At 46.6% G+C, this 18,472-nt stretch overlaps 1 protein-coding gene across 1 annotated transcript; it reads right to left on the bottom strand.

Annotated features, from left to right (window-relative positions):
* Positions 1-1,822: 1,822 nt before the first annotated feature.
* Positions 1,823-2,460, bottom strand: LOC147972452 (uncharacterized). Its single transcript, XM_087523070.1, has one exon. It carries the CDS (start codon positions 2,307-2,309, stop codon positions 1,950-1,952), a length of 360 nt encoding a protein of 119 aa, XP_087379196.1. The 5' UTR covers positions 2,310-2,460; the 3' UTR covers positions 1,823-1,949.
* Between the last annotated feature and the right edge of the window lie 16,012 nt (positions 2,461-18,472).

Below are 18,472 nucleotides of genomic sequence, written 5' to 3'. Positions count from 1 at the left end.
CACACCTTGATGATGGCTCGCAACTTCACCATCTCCACCTTGCACCATCCAACAATGATCTCGATGATTTCCTCGGTGTCGCAACGTCGACACCTCCATAACCATCAAGGATCACCAACGCCTTGCCGACAATAGCCTGTCGCCCTTCTCCAGGTTATTCCGTCGAATGATGATCACCTGTCGCCTTGCTTGCGACAATGTCCTCGCCACCTTCTCGCCATCGCTCCGCCGGACAACAGTTGCCTGACCCTCCACGTCGCTGCACCACCCAGCGAGTTTGTCACCCGCTCCTCCTTGTCGCTACACCAGCGACAGTACGTATAGCCCGCTTTTCCTCGTCGCCTGACCATCCAGCGACTGTATTGCCCGCCCGGAGGCGCTAGCAGGGTCGCCACCCCGGGGCAAGCGCAGCTTCACTCGAACCTTACTCTGATACCAATTGTTGGAAAAAACTAGAAACTTAATAAAGAGGAGAAACAAGGGCACGACAAGGGCCCTTTGGCTATCAGTTTTGTGTGCACGTGCGTTCGTGTTATTCTGATTTGATCGATCCTGTGGGCGAGTTCCAACAATTGGTATCTAGAGCAAGGTCGAGGTGAAGTTGCGCTTGCCCCGGGGTGGCGACCTACTAGCGCCTCGGGGCGGGCAATACAGTCGCTGATGCAGCGACGAGGAGCGGGTGATGGCGTCGTTGGTGTAGCGACAACGAGGAGCGGGCGATATAGTCGCTGGGATGAAGTGACAAGGAGGATCGGGCAGTTGTCGTTCGGCGGAGCGGCGACAAGAAGACGGCGAGGACACTGTCGCAAGAGAGGCGACGGGTGATTGTCGTTCTACAAAACGACCTAGAGGAGGTTGACGGGAGCGATAGTGCCGAGGTACGGTGCTAGAAGATCTTGTCAAGATCGTCGTTCGGGGGGAGCGAGGAAGGGGCGACAAAGTTGTGAGCTATCGTCAAGGTGTGCACATGAGTTCTTGTAAGGTGCGTCCAAGAACTCAGGTGTGTGAGTCTTCTGCTGCAGTTGAGATGCGTCACTGGCGTAAGAGAATTGCGAGTGAGAGCAGGCGGAAAAAGGAATTCATGCCTTGCGTGTCCGTTCGTGGTCGTGGAGTTCCGGCGAATTCATATATGGTGAAGATGAGTTGCACGTATATGGCGAGTTGTGTTGCCGCTGGACATGAGGTGTCGTTCGATAAGATGTGGCATCGGCGACAATGTGAAAGATTGAAGATGTGGCGGGTGAAAAGATGTGTCTCCCCATATACAAGCAACCGAAGAGAAGATTAAGATCAACGTGAAGATGGACGCGAACCAGTTAAGTTGAGTTGTGTCCGTGTAAGACAAGGGGTTATGCACGTACGCATAGGGTCAGATTGTCTGGTCGGTCATAGTCTCGTGTGTATATATATACACAGTTCCGATGGTGCGTTTTGTAACACCACGGAAAACCAGAAAATCAATAAAAAGAAGAAACAAAGGCACAACAAGGGCTTTTTGACTATCAGTTTTGCGTGCACGTGCGTTTATGGTATTCTGATGTGATCGATCCTGTGGACGAGTTCCAACAGTCCATCCAACCCAATTCAATTAATCCCAGGTCACATCAACATCGATCAAAAGTTTAACACCTATATATGTACTCACGGGAGTAGTATACATTTGTTGTCAAACGGAAGACCTCGTATCGGTGCGTGTGGTGTGGAGAGAAGATTTTTATGTAAATTCAAAGCTTGGAGGCGGCACCACACTTAAAAAAACCACCTGTAATGATGAGTAGTGGTTGGGTGGGCGCTCCGGTATTTCCGAGACCTTTTGTTCAAATTCGAAGGCAAATGTGGAGACGCTAGTCACCATTATGTTTCTTGTATCAGAAGAAAGCATGGTCGAGGGCTCGAGGCGAGCGAGCCAGACAAGCCCTTCTATGGCAATACTGCTCTCTCTGTCTATGCTAGTCTCCGTACCTCGTCGGATCGTCGCCTCCGCCGCCGTCGCACGTCCTCCTCTTCTTCGCGGCAGAGGCGTCCATGGCCGGTATCGTGGTGTAGAGGTCGGACACCCGGCGGTACCTCTTCCTCGCCCTCCTGTCCAGCTCAAGCGACGCCGTCTCCTCGACGACCCGCTCCTCCGCGGTGAGGCCAGCCTTGCTCCACGAGCTCACCGACCGCCGCGAGGAGGACGTCGTGGACGCCACCTCGTCGTCCCCGCCGAGCTGCAGGAGCAGTTCCGCTGCCGCCAGCTCCGCGGCCGAGAAGAGGCCGCCGAGCCAGAGCTCCAAGCCCAGCCCGCAGCCAACCGCGAGGGACGACATGGCTGGATGCGAGTAGCGGAGCGGCCTTCGGAGGAGGTAGGAGTAGGAGACTAGGAGGCAGGAGGGGACCGAACGGCTTTAGGCTCCTTGAGGCTGGGTGGACGCGGAAGAGAACAGAGACGGGGCGGAGCCGTAGGCTGCGCCTGCACCGCAAGCCCCGCTTTGTAGTCGTGGTACTGGCATGTGGGGCTCGGAGGTGCCGGTGACGCGGCCGCGTGGGGTCCGGGTAGGGGTAGCGGTGGACGACGGACTTTGGTCCCGTCTCACGTGAAGCTAGCGATCGACCAAGTTTACGTTTCGTGCAGTGTACACACCTTTCGCCACAAGCGAAGCCGCCCTCGTTCACACCGACCGACGGGTACGGCAACAGAGGAAATCTCATTTCAGAGGAAATTTCAGGGCGTCATCCCGTCGCCGTCTGACGAAATGAAACCACTCGCCAAAAAAAAAAGGTCGCAAAAAACAACACGGGCTCTAACGTACTTTCCCTTTCCGGCCCGCAACAAATTGCTTGCGATCGAGCTGCCGCCAACGTTATGCCTTCGCTAACAAGCTTTGTTTTGATGTTTTCTACGTAGTTTGCTTAGCACAATCAATCGTCAAGGTCTTCTTCCCCGCAAAAAACAAAAAACGTCAAGGTCTTCGCTGCCCACAAGCGTGTGGGGTTCTTTTATTTTAGAAACGTCAATTGTTACCTCCTATTAAAATTAGTACAAAGTTGAGCCATCTATCTTGGAACGAAAGGAGTAATGAATACACTTCGAAGGAACATGAAGCCAAGTTTTACATAAAGAGTTACAGCAATAATTCCTAGCTAAAATATGTGCGACCTTATTCCCCGACCGTCGCAACCAAGCAACCTGAAAGTCTACAAAAGACCCAAGCAACACTTTGATCTCCTCATCTAGTTGTTCATTAGCTGAAAGATCTTTGTGATCAAAAACTATTTTTCCTTGCCGCCACCTGCGAGTCCGTCTCTCCTCTCGCAGTAGTCTATCTTTGATAGTGGCCGGATCATCTATCCTTCCAGCATCCCTTGCATTATTCCTTGACATCCATAGTCTCACGTTCATCTGAACATGTGCGTCCCAACCATTCCACCATCCACGCCCGCATCCCTCTGAACGCTTCGATCTCCTTCAGTACTCTCAGCAGCGGCGCACCAATCGAGTCACGCAACAGATTTCAGAAGAACAGGGAATGCGGACATCTCCAGAACCTATGTACGAGTGATTCCTCTCGGCCACATGCAATGCAAAAAACGCCCGGTTTAATTCTCCGCCTGTGCAACTCAAGTCCTACAACAAGTCCATTTGAAATTATACGCCATGTATGGATCTTTATTTTGTTTGGCACATCTGCAGACCAATGTTCCTTGAAACTTTTGTGATCTGCAGCCGGACTGGAGCTAGAGGCCAGTGCCTTGCTTGCTCGCTTGATGGAGATACCGAGGTGATAGTGATACACAGAGCGCACGGAAAAGACGTTGGACTTAGTATGATTCCAAGCTCTGTAATCCTCAGTTCCTGGCCCACCCACAGTGATCTGTTTAATCTCCATCACGTCATCATCTGAGAACGCTTGCTGCAGTTTTGTTTCATCCCAAGCACGCCCCTGTTGATTCATAGGATCAGCCACCTTTAGCACATGTGGTACATATTCAGCACCCAGTGGCACTAAACTACCACTACGGGGGATCCAATTATCATGAGCATTTCAATATTTTTTTAACGCAAGCATTTCAAGTTTCTGAACAAAATATTGTAATGTCAAACATTTGTGAAATGAGAACATTTTTTTGGGAATCTCAAATATTTATGAAAAAAGGAACAAATTTGAAAACAAGAAAAAAATTTGAAATAGTGAACAATTTTTTGAAAATGCAAATAATTTTTATGTACAGTAATAAATATTATAACACGAACATGTGGCAGAAATTTTCCAACACCAACACAAAAAACAAAAAAAATAGTTCTTTATGTTCGGTATTTGGTTTGTCGGTTGTTATGCCCACCCCTAGCTCCAAGGACAAAAAAGTTCGTGAAACTGAAAAAGTTCATCGATTTGAAAAAAAAATATGAATTTGGGGAAAAAATTGGAAAACTGAAAAAGTTCATCGATTTGAAAAAAATCCTACAAAAGTGCTTTTTTTTTCAATTTCCCGAACTTTTTGGCACATTTATGTACTTTTCTCAAATCGATATTTTTTTCAATTTCATGGACTTTTTGTTCCATTCGTGTACTTCTATCATATCGATAAACTTATTTAAACTTGTGGACTTTTCTTTAAACTATGATTTTTTAAAATTTTAAAAACCGGCAACGAGGAGTGAGTGTTCGGTATAAACCAAAAATTTGGTTTTTACCATCTGCTTAATTTTTTAATTCGGTTAGACAAACAAAAACCAAAAATTGTAATTTAAAATAGATAACTGAAAATTCAGTATGGTATAGTTTTCAGTTGTTGTGATTCAAATGCAGCAGCAACACCTTTTATATAGTTGGAAATCTTTTCGTCATCTCTCACAGACGAGGTGGGACTATACCCGGGAGAAGTTGGTTGTGCGCAATACCCGCGCCTCCTGTTGGGCAATTATATACGCTGACTCGGACTGTTCTGTTAACCGGGCTATTGTTGTCCCACCGGGCGCCGGATGGTTCATTGGCGACACGTAGGAGACGCAACTGACCTTGTTCTCCTTTGCGATCGCCCAGAGCCGCGCCTCAACGGCGGTCGTTTCCTGATAAGGATGGCAATGGGTAGGGCATGGGACAGGTAGAGCAATACCATACCCATACCCGTACCCATGGGTACGAAATTTTACCCATACCCATACCCATACCCATGGGTACGAAATTTTACCCATACCCATATCCGATGGGTACTCATACGCATTGGATACCCAATGGGTAGATCAAACAGTATACAAGTTATTCGCAATTTTACATTCATCTATAGCACATTTGAGAAAAAAAACATTGATCTCAACTCAATAATAGATAGATGGCTACATGACAATTATCTTAATTCAAAATGATAATTGGTCACAACTTTAACATAGGTTCACAATCTCACAACACAACTTTAAAAATAGGCACACTTGTTTATCATAGGTAAGGTTCACATGTTTAGTATAAACGGTTAAAGTATGGGTATATCCATGGGTGAAATGCTATACCCGTGCCCTACCCATGACTTAACGGGTAGGGTATAGGTACTACCCGTGGGCACAAAATTATGCCCGTATCCTGCCATCCTTATTTCCTGGCGAGCAGTGGCTTGAACGCAGACAACATCATAGATGGCACACTGCTCTGCGACGAAATTAGGGTTCATCGCGGCTATGGCCGACACGGCCTTCTCGCCCGCGCACTCGTCGTAGATCTAGCCCTGCGCCAGCCGGTGCTGCTCTAGGAGGAACATGTTGTATCGATGTCCCTCCCACGCCTGTTGGAACACCGACAAAGGCGCTGGCCCAGGCTGCACCTCCGCCATGGCGGCGTTGTACTGCGCCTACGCCTGCTCCATGGTGAAGCCGAAGTGCACATGAGGCGCGGGAGCCGGGACGATGTCATCGGAGCCCGTCTCCATCGTGGAGTTGTCCTCTCGTCGGAGACCTTGGGCGAACTGGCCGGCAAGGGCGGCCACCGCATGCTTCATCTCCAGTGACAGACTGTCCCATAGATCGTTCCCGCTCGCGGTTATTCGCCCATCCCGTCATCTCTCAGACGGCGAGCCTGCTTAATGACGGCATACAGACGAACAGGAAATAGAACCGCCGTGGTAGATATCCGTCTGTCCCATCTAGTAACGCGTCTCCTACATTGAACATGCGCGGACACCAGAGACGCTCTCGGGCGGCGCCATCGACCGGCGTGCCGCTTCAATGGCGGAGGCAGCGAGAGGTCGCGTCCGTCCTGAGTCGTGTTCAATGTGGAGCGGCATGCTCTACATCGGCATGAATGCAGGTAGCTGGCGCGGGCTAAGAACACGGGCATGGGACGAGGGGTTTGTGTGGGCCAAGGTGGTCAGATATGGGCTTGGGAGCGATCCGGACACGAGCAAAGAGTTCGGTAAATTACTAAATTGAAAAAAGTTCATAAATTTGACAAAAGAGTTCGGTAAATTACTAAATTGAAAAAAGACCACAAAATTGACAAAATAGTTTGGAAAAAAGTTCACGAATTTAAGAAAATATTCACGAATTTGAAAAGTTCACATATTTAAGAAAATGTCAATATTTAAAAATAGTTTGTGAATTTTGAAAAAATAGAAAATAAATAAAAAATTACAATCAGGACAAATGAAAATAAAAATAAAAATACGGCATTTCAAAATTGCTCCTGCTTTGTTCAGTAAAAGTTTGAACCTTTTTTTAGAAAATATTTCATATGTATGACTGCTTTTGTGTTTTCTTATTTATTTGGCGCCACAAATTTTAACAAGGAGTGGTGGGTGAATTGGTTAGCAACATGTGTGCTTAAGTGTGAGGTCTTGAGTTCAAGACCACATGAGTTCAACTTTTCATTTTATTTTTACCTCGCTTTTATTGTTAGGAGGGGCATGACTTAGTGGGCCGGCCCGTTCGTGTCTGTGTAATCCGTATACGAGGACTCACGGCTTACTTTTATAAAGACCATCTTGTGCCCTCTATTATGAAGGGATATGGGACAATTTCAGCCCTCGATGTGTTTAGGTGGTCTATCGAAGCATAAGTGTTATCTCTATTCATAATGGAGCAGTTGATAGTTTTCGCCGATTAATTTCCGTCCCACCAGAGATAGTTTTTTTCGTCCGGTTTAATTTTGTTGGTTATTTTTCGTCGAGTTATTTTCCGTCTCGCCTCTCTATCTCCGACCGATTTTTTTTGGGACTGTCTATTCAACAATTGACTGATTTGTAATTGGCTATCATTCAAATTTTCCAACCAATAATCTGTTGACAGCTGTATGTCTGTTTTTCTTGAAGAAAACGGGTCGGGCTGTATTTGTGACCTGTCAAGCACTAGCAGCGATAGAAAGGTTGAACCAGTCGCCCCTATTGTCCTTTCCTTGACCCGTCAAAAGCACCTGGCATGATTACACTGTACAAATGCATAAGATTACACTGAGCAAAATGCATAAGGGGGTAAAATTACAGAGTAAAATCACATTGGATTACATTGGGACTAGCATATCAAATTACACAGTAATTAAGAGTAAAATTACAGTTTAAATAGCAACAGATTACAGTATACATTATGGGGAAATTACACTGCAGAAAATGGAAAAATAGGATTACAGTGAAACTACCATACAAATTACACATAAAATTATCAGTCAAATTATACAATGCAGACATGGGTAAAATTACACCGGGGGAATTACATTGTAACTACTGTGTAATTACATTATAACCACCATACAAAATACACAGTAATTATCAGCTAACTTACTATGTAGAAACGGGCATTGGATTACATTATAGATATGGGTAAAATTACACTGTAAAAAAAAGGTGTAGGGTTACAATGTAAATACCATACAAACTACACAGTAATTATCAGTCAAATTACTGGGTAAAAAAGGCATCGGATTACAATGCAGATATGGGTAAATTTACACTGTAAAAAAGGTGTAGGATTACAGTGTAACTATATCATACAAAATTACACAATAATTATCAGTCAAATTATTGTGTAACTATGGGTAAATTTACACCGTAAAAAGGGCATTCAAATTACACTGTAGATATGGGTAAATTTACACTGCAAGAAAGGAGTAGGATTACAGTGTAACTACCATATAAAATTACACAATGATCATAGGTTTACAGTGTAATTACCATACAAATTTCACACTAAGTATCACTCACTAATAAGAGCATTCAGATTACAGTTCATATAGGGTAAATTTACAGTGTAGGTACCATACAAATGACCCAATGATTAACGGAAGAGAAAAAAAGACTTACAATATTCCTTCTGCCAGCAGATGATAATTTTCTCTTCAGCTACTTGACTTTCTGATAAAGAAAGAAAAAAACATAAATCATCAAACCAACATATGAAAAAATATGGAATAAAAACATCAAACTCTTCATCATCACTAGAAAGATGAAAAAATGGCTTACATTATTCACATAGAAATTGTAAAGTGCCTTATCAAACTCTTCATCATCACCAGAACAACCCTGCAAAAGGGGGGGAAAATTAGAAAACAATAACAAAAATTAATAAATAATTTAGAAAAATAGAAAAGAAAATGAAAATGAAAAGTAGATAAGAAGACAAATAATAACTACCAAAGACATAGCATTAGAACCATCATCAGCAAAATCATTAGGCACATAAGGTTCTTTCAAACAATCAGCGCTCTCGACTGAAGAAAGTAGCACTGGTAGAAAAAGGGCCTATAGTCCCGGTTCGTAAGGGCCTTTAGTCCCGGTTCCGGAACCGGGACTAAAGTGTCGGTACTAATACCTCCCCCCTTTAGTCCCGGTTCAATCCAGAACCGGGACTAAAGGCCCTCCACGTGGGCAGTGCGCAGAGCCCAGTCAGGAGACCCTTTGGTCCCGGTTGGTGGCACCAACCGGGACCAATAGGCATCCACGCGTCAGCACTTCTGTGGCTGGGGTTTTTGTTTTTTTTAAAGGGGGGGGGGGGGGTTGGGGGTTTTGGGGGGTTAATTTAGGTGTTTCATATATTGTGTTAGCAAGCTATAATTAATAGAGAGAAGTGTCCTCTCTTATGTCCGTGCTTGGTCGACGCTACGTACTATACATACGTATAGAGAGGACTAGACACGCTAGCTAGCTAGTAAGCAAACGAAGGAAACAGAAGATCGTCATGAATATATATGCATACAGAGAGAAGTGATATCGACCACCTCTCCTTCTCGGAGAGATTGGTCGAACAACAAGTTCTCGTATATCTATCTGACACTACCGGCTACATATATACAATAATTATCTATTACAAATATAATCATACGGACTCAGGGTCCACATAGAATTCTCCGTCTTCAGGGATCACGTGGTCAAGAAAGAATGCCGCCAATTCCTCTTGAATTGCTCGCATGCGAGCTGGTGCTAGGAGTTCATCCCGCTTCCGAAACATCTAATTTGAAGAAGGGGGTCAATACATATATATATATATAAATGAATGAAACTCAACACAAATGATGGTAATAAAATAAAAATGTGAATGTTGTTATTTACGTACTTCATATTGTTCGTTAGAGTACCCGCCCCGCTCACAGGTCGTGTGGCGGATGGACTCGCAGATGTAGTATCCACAGAAATCATTCCCTTGTTCCTGCCACAACCACTTTACAAGAAATAGAGGTCAATCAAACTGATAAGCAAGAATGCTAAATGGTATTGATGAAACTAGCGCTTGAATCACTAGGAGATGCGCGGAACATGCTACTATAGTACTTACTTTCGGGTGTCTAAATTCCAGCTCCTTCGGCAGTCCCGGAACTGTTTTGGTGAATTTTCTCCAAACCCTGCCGGACAAAGAAAACAATTACTTGATATCAGGAAATGAACAAAGTTGTTGATATGGTGGATAATGATCGATTTAACTTACTTCTTGAGGATTTTAGTCATGTCCGCATACTCCTGGGGATCTTTTCGTTTAGAGTCCAAGACGGTTACTACTCCCTGCTCAAGCTTAATCTCTAGGAGAATATAGTGGAAACTGCACACACATGCATAACTCATGAATTACATTACTATAACCTTGACTAATATATAAGGGAAACCGAATACGCACAAGACAGTAACACTCACCTGAAGTTGTAAGGAAAGAGTATTATATCTTTGTTTTGATTTATTACGAACGATCGTAGCAAGTTGGCCTCGGTAGCTGCGGCATGAAGTTTAACCTGAGTTGCATCTATGAGATATGTGTTAATGAACCCAATATCACCGACTTGTCTTTTCTTCAATTCGGCGATCTTCAATCTGCATAATATAGTGAGGATGATTATAAATACATGCAATGAAAGAGCTAAGCTATATAGAGAAACTTAATGACAGAAGTAGTACTACTTACAGACAGTAGCAGGCGACCGTTGTTTTATCGAGGGCCAATTGATTGAAAAACTGATAGAACTCCTCAAATGGAACAGGCAACAGATCAATTCCAACGAGGTCATGCTCCTTTTTAACTTTCACATACAAAGTACTCCTCCCCCCAGAGTCTCTGCAGATTTTCAAGTACCAATCATGCAATCTTCGCATCATCGTTGATAGAGATCTTTCATCTTTGACGAGAGGCTTCCTGTACTCGTATCTTTGTATCTGCATGTCCATGGGTTCATAATGTACTTCGTCGGGCAGGTAATCTGCAAGATTGCTATAACCGGGCATCATCCTCGGATCATTAGCGACGTTGTGGCTAGGCACCTTGAGCGGGGGGGCACGATTGCTTCGCTTGTTCGCCGAGCTGGGCAATTTGTTTCCCAGCTCGTCGTTCTTTCAGCCTTTGATCACTGACAGTACTTCCCGACCGCTCCGCTTCGGCAAATTCTTTTCCAATAATGCGGTCATAGTTTCCTTTCGGCGGATCAGACTTCGGTGGTTTTGTCAGGGCAGCCAGAGTGCGCTTCACTTTCACCCGATCTACCTTCTTCTCCGGAGGTGGATGTTTCTTTGCTTTCACCCCTTCAAAGAAGTTCCTCACTTCTTCTCGCGCGATCTCGGCGTTCTCCTCTAGGGTCCTCTCATATGGTAACTTCTCTGGAGTCTTCAGAGAAGGACCGAATCTGTATGTCCTCCCGCCTCTGGTTGTACTGCTAGACACCGACCGAGCAGACGGAGCGGTTGTCTTCTTTACTTGCTTAAGAGGCGGAGGAGAAGGACTACGACGCGCCGGAGCAGCTGGAGCTGCGGCAGGTCTCTTCCGCCCTTGCTGACGAGGCGGAGAAGGAGGAGGCTGGCTGCTCGGGCGCGTCGGCGCAGGCGGAGAAGGAGGCGGAGTGCCGCCACGCGCCGGAGAAGGAGCCGGCCGAGGGCCCTGATCGTCACTCGCCGGAGGAGGAGGCGGTGGAGGCGGAGTGCCCTGACTCGCCGGAGGAGGAGGAGGAGGCGGTGGCGTCCAGTTCGGAAGGTTGATGAGCTCCTTCCGCCATAGGCATGGAGTCTTCAGAGCAGACCCCAGCCGAGTCTCCCCTTCACCGGTAGGGTGGTCAAGCTGGAGATCCTCAAATCCCTCCGTTATCTCATCCACCATCACCCTAGCATATCCTTCTGGAATCGGCCGGCAGTGAAAAGTTGCGCCGGGTTCAGTAGGATAAACAGAGCCAACAACCGCCTTGACCTTCAAATTCATCCATTGCGTCATAAGGTGGCAATTTTGAGACTCCGTTATAGCATCCACGGGATAGCTGGCAGGAGCCGTCAAGGCATGCTCCAGCTGAAGCAGCTTAGTGAAAGCCACGCTGCTTCTGCACTGAGATGGCGGGGTAGCTTTAGGGGAGGCTTCGGCAGTACGTTTGCTGCGATTTTCTTCTCGTTCCTCTATCGCGTCTACCCTTGCTTGCAGCGCCTGTATTTGGGTCTGCTGCACTTTTTTCCCCCTCTCATGGGATTTGTAACCGCCTGCGTCCGGAAACCCAACCTTCCACGGAATGGAGCCTGGCGTGCCTCGTGTCCGTCCAGGGTGCTCCAGATTCCCGAGGGCCATTGTGAGCTCGTCGTTCTCTCTGTCTAGAAAGAACGTCCCTTCATGCGCTGCTTCGATATACTGCTTAAGCTTACTGACTGGTATGTCCATTTGATCGTTCGTCCAAATGCACTTCCCTGTTACAGGGTCCAGGGTTCCGCCAGCCCCGAAGAACCAAGTCCGGCAACGGTCTGGCCAGTTAATTGTCTCTGGTTCGATCCCTTTATGAACCAGATCATTCTCAGTCTTGGACCACTTAGGCCGGGCTACGAGGTAGCCACCTGACCCCGTGCGATGGTGAAGCTTCTTCTTCGCAGCATTTTGCTTGTTTGTCGCCGACATCTTCTTACTCTTTTCTGATGTCTTGTGGGACACAAATGCGGGCCAGTGATCTCTGATCTTCTCATATCTGCCCTTGAATTCTGGTGTCTCATTATTTTCGACAAACTTATTCAGCTCTTTCTTCCACCTCCTGAATAGTTCTGCCATCCTCCTCAGAGCAAAATACTTGATTAATTTCTCTTTAACTGGGTTCTCTGGATTATCCTCAGGCGGTAGGGTGAAATTTGACTTCAGCTCAGTCCAAAGATCATTTTTCTGCATATCATTGACATAAGACACCTCAGGGTCTTCTGTAGCCGGCTTAAACCATTGCTGGATGCTTATCGGGATCTTGTCCCTAACCAGAACCCCGCACTGAGCAACAAATGCGCTCTTTGTCCGGAGGGGTTCAATAGGTTGGCCGTCGGGCGCGATTGCTATGATCTCAAACTTTTCATCCGAGCTCAACTTTTTCTTCGGGCCTCGTCTCTTTACCGAAGTTGTGCTCGATTCGGAGGGCTAGAAAAAAGAACAAAGACTTAATTAATATGTGTACATACCAAAACAATGAATGCATCAATCAGCTAGTCAGCATAGGCTTAACTAATATATATACCTGGCCGGACTCGGTTCGGTCACCGGGGCCGTCATCACGGTCTCCTTCTTGCACCGGCATTGGGTCACCGGATCCATCCTCATGTTCTTCTTCTTGCACCGGCATTAGGTCACCGTAGCCAGCTTGTTCACCCTCTCCTTCCAGACCATCGGTTTCATTGAGAAACAACGAGATGGCATCACTTCCTTCTGCGATTATGTCCCTCAACAACGCTTCTTTTGTTGCTTCATCTAGGGCGGTGTCCATAGTTTCTACAAATATTTACAACATGGCAATTATTATTCAAACATGACAGATGGATATATTAGTGCCAAACGTAGAACTAGCTACCTAATCATAGTAAGCTATCGGGAGGGGGTATATATCGACAACGACGACACTACATCTATGTCCCTCGACGACCCTCGTTCCCGATAAAAAAAAGAGGAAGAAGAAAAAAAAGAGGAGAAGAAAGAATAGAGGAGAAGAATCTCCTCTATTCTTTCTTCTCCTCTTTTTTTTCTTCTTCCTCTTCTTTTTTTATCCTCTTCTTCCTCTCATGTTCGAGAGGATCGCCGAGGGGTCGGGAGGTTGCCTAGTGTCAAAGGATTCAACAAAACCATGTCTTCATCATTAGGCGAAAGTAACATGTGCATGATGGTACGAAGCTCTTCAAAGTTGTTCTGGAAAGGAGTCCCAGATAGGATAACTCGCTTTTTGGTACAAAGTTCAGAAAGAGCCTTCTGAATATCGCTATTTGGAAGGCCTTTGCTGAATTCGTACCAAAAGGCGGATTATGCTATCCGGGACTCCATTCCAAAACAACTTTGCAGAACTTCATACCAACATGCCCTGGTTACTTCCGGCTAATGATGAAGGCATGGATTTCTTCAATACTTTGACACTAGGAAACCTCTCTCGACCCCTCGGTGATCCTCGACCCCTCGACCCCTCGAACCCTCGACGACCCTGGAACCCTCGACCCCTAGACGACCCTCTTCTTCCTCTCATGTTCGAGAGGATCGCCGAGGGGTCGGGAGGTTGCCTAGTGTCAAAGGATTCAACAAAACCATGTCTTCATCATTAGGCGAAAGTAACATGTGCATGATGGTACGAAGCTCTTCAAAGTTGTTCTGGAACGGGGTCCCAGATAGGATAATTCGCTTTTTGGTACAAAGTTCAGAAAGAGCCTTCCGAATATCGCTATTTGGAAGGCCTTTGCTGAATTCGTACCGAAAGGCGGATTATTCTATCCGGGACTCCATTCCAGAACAACTTTGCAGAACTTCGTACCAACATGCCCTGATTACTTCCGGCTAATGATGAAGGCATGGACTTCTTCAATACTTTGACACTAGGAAACCTCTCTCGACCCCTCGGTGATCCTCGACCCCTCGAACCCTCGACGACCCTGGAACCCTCGACCCCTAGACGACCCTGCTGGAACCCTCGACCCTCGACCCTATAGAACCCTCGACCCGAAGAAGAAGAAGAAGAAGAAGAAGAAAATAGAGGAGAAGAAGAAAGGAATAGCTAGAGGAGAAGATCGAAGAAAAAAAGAAGAAAAAAAAGAGGAGAAGAAGAAAGGAATAGTGGAGAAGAAGAGAAATTCTATTTTCTCTTCTTCTCCACTATTCCTTTCTTCTTCTCCTCTTCTTTTTCTTCTTTTTTCTTCTTCTTATTTATTTCTCCTCTTCTTTTCCTCTCCTCTTCTTCTTTCTTTCCACTTCTTATTTTCTTCTTTCCTATCCTTCTTTTTCTAAAATTGTAACTTTTGCATATATAAAACTCTTCTAAAATTGTAACTTTCTATATAAAACTTTCCTATCGGGAGGGGGAGAAGATCGAAGAAAAAAAGAGGAGAAGAAGAAAAAATAGAAAAAAAAATCTATTTTTTCTTCTTCTCCTCTATTCATTTCTTCTTCTCCTCTTTCTTTTCTTCCTCTCCTCGTCTTCTCCTTCTTCCTCTCCAATAACATAAAATGCACTAACCTAAAATGCAACAAACATAAAATACACTAAATCGATCAACTAACCTAAAATCAGTGATAAAATGCACTAACCTAAAATCGATATCTACTAACAACTTAAAAAAATTAGTACATATATGAAAAAATGCATATATGAAAAAAAACATCATCATATCATCAACAGAAAAAAAACATCATCATATCATCAACAGAAAAAAAAACATCATCATATCATCAACATCATCATATCATCAACCTAAAATCAGTGATAAAAAGGGCGCCGGCGGCCGGACCGAAAGTGGCGGCGCGTGGTCGGGGCGACGACGACGGGGTTGGGGAAGGGGCGGCGCGCGCGGCGACGGTGACGGGGTCAGGGAAGGGGCGGGGCGGGCTCGGGGACGGGGCGGGGCGACGACGGGCTCGGGGACAGGGCGGGGCGACGGCGCGGGGACGGGGCGGGGCGACGGCGCGGGGACGGGGCGGGCTCGGGGATGGGGCGGGGCGGGCTCGGGGACGGGGCGGGGCAACGACGGGCTCGACGACGGGCTCGGGGACGGGGCGGGGCGACGGCGACGGCGACGGGGTCAGGAAAGGGGCGGCGCGGGGCGACGACGGGCTCGGGGCGGCGCGCGGCGGGCGCGGGGCGACGGCGCGGGGCGACGACGGGCTCGGGGCGGCGACGACGACGACGAACGGGCTGGGGGCGAATGGGAGCGGTTGGCCAAAATTTCACAAGTGTTGGCTTATATAGCCAGAGCAATGGGCGAATGGGAGCGGTTGCATCATATAGAACTCTTCTTCCAGAAATCCATTCAGGAATGCAGTTTTGACATCCATCTGCCAAATTTCATAATCATAAAATGTGGCAATCGCTAACATGATTCGGACAGACTTAAGCATCGCTACAGGTGAGAAAGTCTCATCGTAGTCAACCCCTTGAACTTGTCGAAAACCTTTTGCAACAAGTCGAGCTTTGTAGACAGTAACATTACCATCAGCGTCAGTCTTCTTCTTGAAGATCCATTTATTCTCAATTGCTTGCCGATCATCGGGCAAGTCAACCAAAGTCCATACTTTGTTCTCATACATGGATCCCATCTCAGATTTCATGGCTTCAAGCCACTTTGCGGAATCTGGGCTCACCATCGCTTCTTCATAGTTTGTAGGTTCATCATGATCTAGTAGCATGACTTCCAGAACAGGATTACCGTACCACTCTGGTGCGGATCTTACTCTGGTTGATCTACGAGGTTCAGTAGTATCTTGATCTGAAGTTTCATGATCATTATCATTAGCTTCCTCACTAACTGGTGTAGGTGTCACTAAAACTGTTTCTGGGGTGCCTCTGCCTCAGTATATAAAGGAGCCAAGGGGGAGGGGGGCGCCGGCCAGGAGGAGGGCGCAGGAGGAGTCCTACTCCTTCCGGGAGTAGGACTCCCCCCCAATCCAGTTGGACTAGGATTCCCCGAGGGGGAAAGAGGGAGAGGGGGGACGGCCACCTCTCCTAGTCCTAATAGGACTAGGGGAGGGGGGAGGCGCGCAGCCACCTTGGGCTTCCCCTTTCTCCTTTCCACTAAAGCCCATGAAGGCCCATATGGCTCCCGGGGGGTTCCGGTAACCTCCCGGTACTCCGGTAAAATCCCGATTTTACCCGGAACACTTCCGATATCCAAACATAGGCTTCCAATATATCAATCTTTACGTCTCGACCATTTCGAGACTCCTCGTCATGTCCGTGATCACATCCGGGACTCCGAACAACCTTCGGTACATCAAAATGCATAAACTCATAATATAACTGTCATCGTAACCTTAAGTGTGCGGACCCTACGGGTTCGAGAACAATGTAGACATGACCGAGACATGTCTCCGGTCAATAACCAATAGCGGGACCTGGATGCCCATATTGGCTCCTACATATTCTACGAAGATCTTTATCGGTCAGACCGCACAACAACATACGTTGTTCCCTTTGTCATCGGTATGTTACTTGCCCGAGATTCGATCGTCAGTATCCAATACCTAGTTCAATATCGTTACCGGCAAGTCTCTTTACTTGTTCCGTAATACATCATCTCACAACTAACATATTAGTTGTAATGCTTGCAAGGCTTATGTGATGTGCATTACTGAGAGGGCCCAGAGATACCTCTCCGACAATCGGAGTGACAAATCGTAATCTCGAAATACGCCAACCCAACATGTACCTTTGGATACACCTATAATGCTCCTTTATAATCACCCAGTTACGTTGTGACGTTTGGTAGCACCCAAAGTGTTCCTCCGGCAAACGGGAGTTGCATAATCTCATAGTTATAGGAACATGTATAAGTCATAAAGAAAGCAATAGCAACATACTAAACGATCGGGTGCTAAGCTAATGGAATGGGTCATGTCAATCAGATCATTCAACTAATGATGTGACCTCGTTAATCAAATAACAACTCATTGTTCATGGTTAGGAAACATAACCATCTTTGATTAACGAGCTAGTCAAGTAGAGGCATATTAGTGACACTTTGTTTGTCTATGTATTCACACATGTATTATGTTTCCGGTTAATACAATTCTAGCATGAATAATAAACATTTATCATGATTATAAGGAAATAAATAATAACTTTATTATTGCCTCTAGGGCATATTTCCTTCAAGATCTAGCACAGGAGGATGGAGAAACCAGCCCGCATGAGAGAGAGGCAGACAGAGAGGTCGAGGACGATAATTATATGCCTCCCTCCGAAGACGAGGCAAGCCTCGACGACGACGAATTCGTCGTGCCAGAGGATCCCGTCGAGTAAGAGCGTTTTCAACACAGGCTTATGGCCACGGCAAGAAGCCTCAAGAAAAAACAGCAACAGCTTAGAGCTGATCAAGATTTGCTAGTCGACAGATGGACCGAAGTCCTTGCAGCCGAAGAGCATAAACTCGAACGCCCCTCCAAGAGCTACCCAAAGCGCAGGTTGCTACCCCAATTAGAGGAGGAAGCACTTGACGCGGCCGACCGGCCACCTCGTGGCCGCGACAGAGAGGCCCCTCGGCCCTCCACTCAAGCCGCACCCCGTACCAAGGAACAGGAATATGCGCCGGACTTACGAGACATGTTGGAGGACAAGGCTAGACAAAAAAGATCGATCTACGGATCGCGTGGGCGCCCCACGGCTCGAGACGACATCCGTCACGCTGGCCACAAATTCGGCAGGGCCGAACACAGTAGACAAGGCTCACTGGAGCTACGTCATGATATAGCCCAGTACAGAGGCGCCGCACACCCACTCTCCTTTACAGACGAAATAATGGATCATCAAATCCCCGAGGGTTTCAAACCCGTAAACATCGAATCATATGATGGCACAACAGATCCTGCGGTATGGATCGAGGATTATCTCCTTCATATCCACATGGCCTGCGGCGATGATTTCCACGCCATCAAATACCTCCCACTCAAGCTTAGAGGACCAGCTCGGCATTGCCTTAACAGCTTGCCAACAGGATCAATCAGCTGCTGGGAGGACCTGGAAGCCGCATTCCTCGACAATTTCCAGGGCACTTATGTGCGACCACCAGATGCTGATGACCTAAGTCACGTAATTCAGCAGCTAGATGAATCGGCCAGGCAATTCTGGAC

The sequence above is a fragment of the Triticum urartu genome, chromosome 5A, assembly GCF_056163025.1.
Source record: "Triticum urartu cultivar PI428250 chromosome 5A, HENAU_Tu73, whole genome shotgun sequence".
Lineage (NCBI taxonomy): Eukaryota > Viridiplantae > Streptophyta > Magnoliopsida > Poales > Poaceae > Triticum > Triticum urartu.
This window is presented reverse-complemented; position numbering and strand designations above follow the sequence as displayed.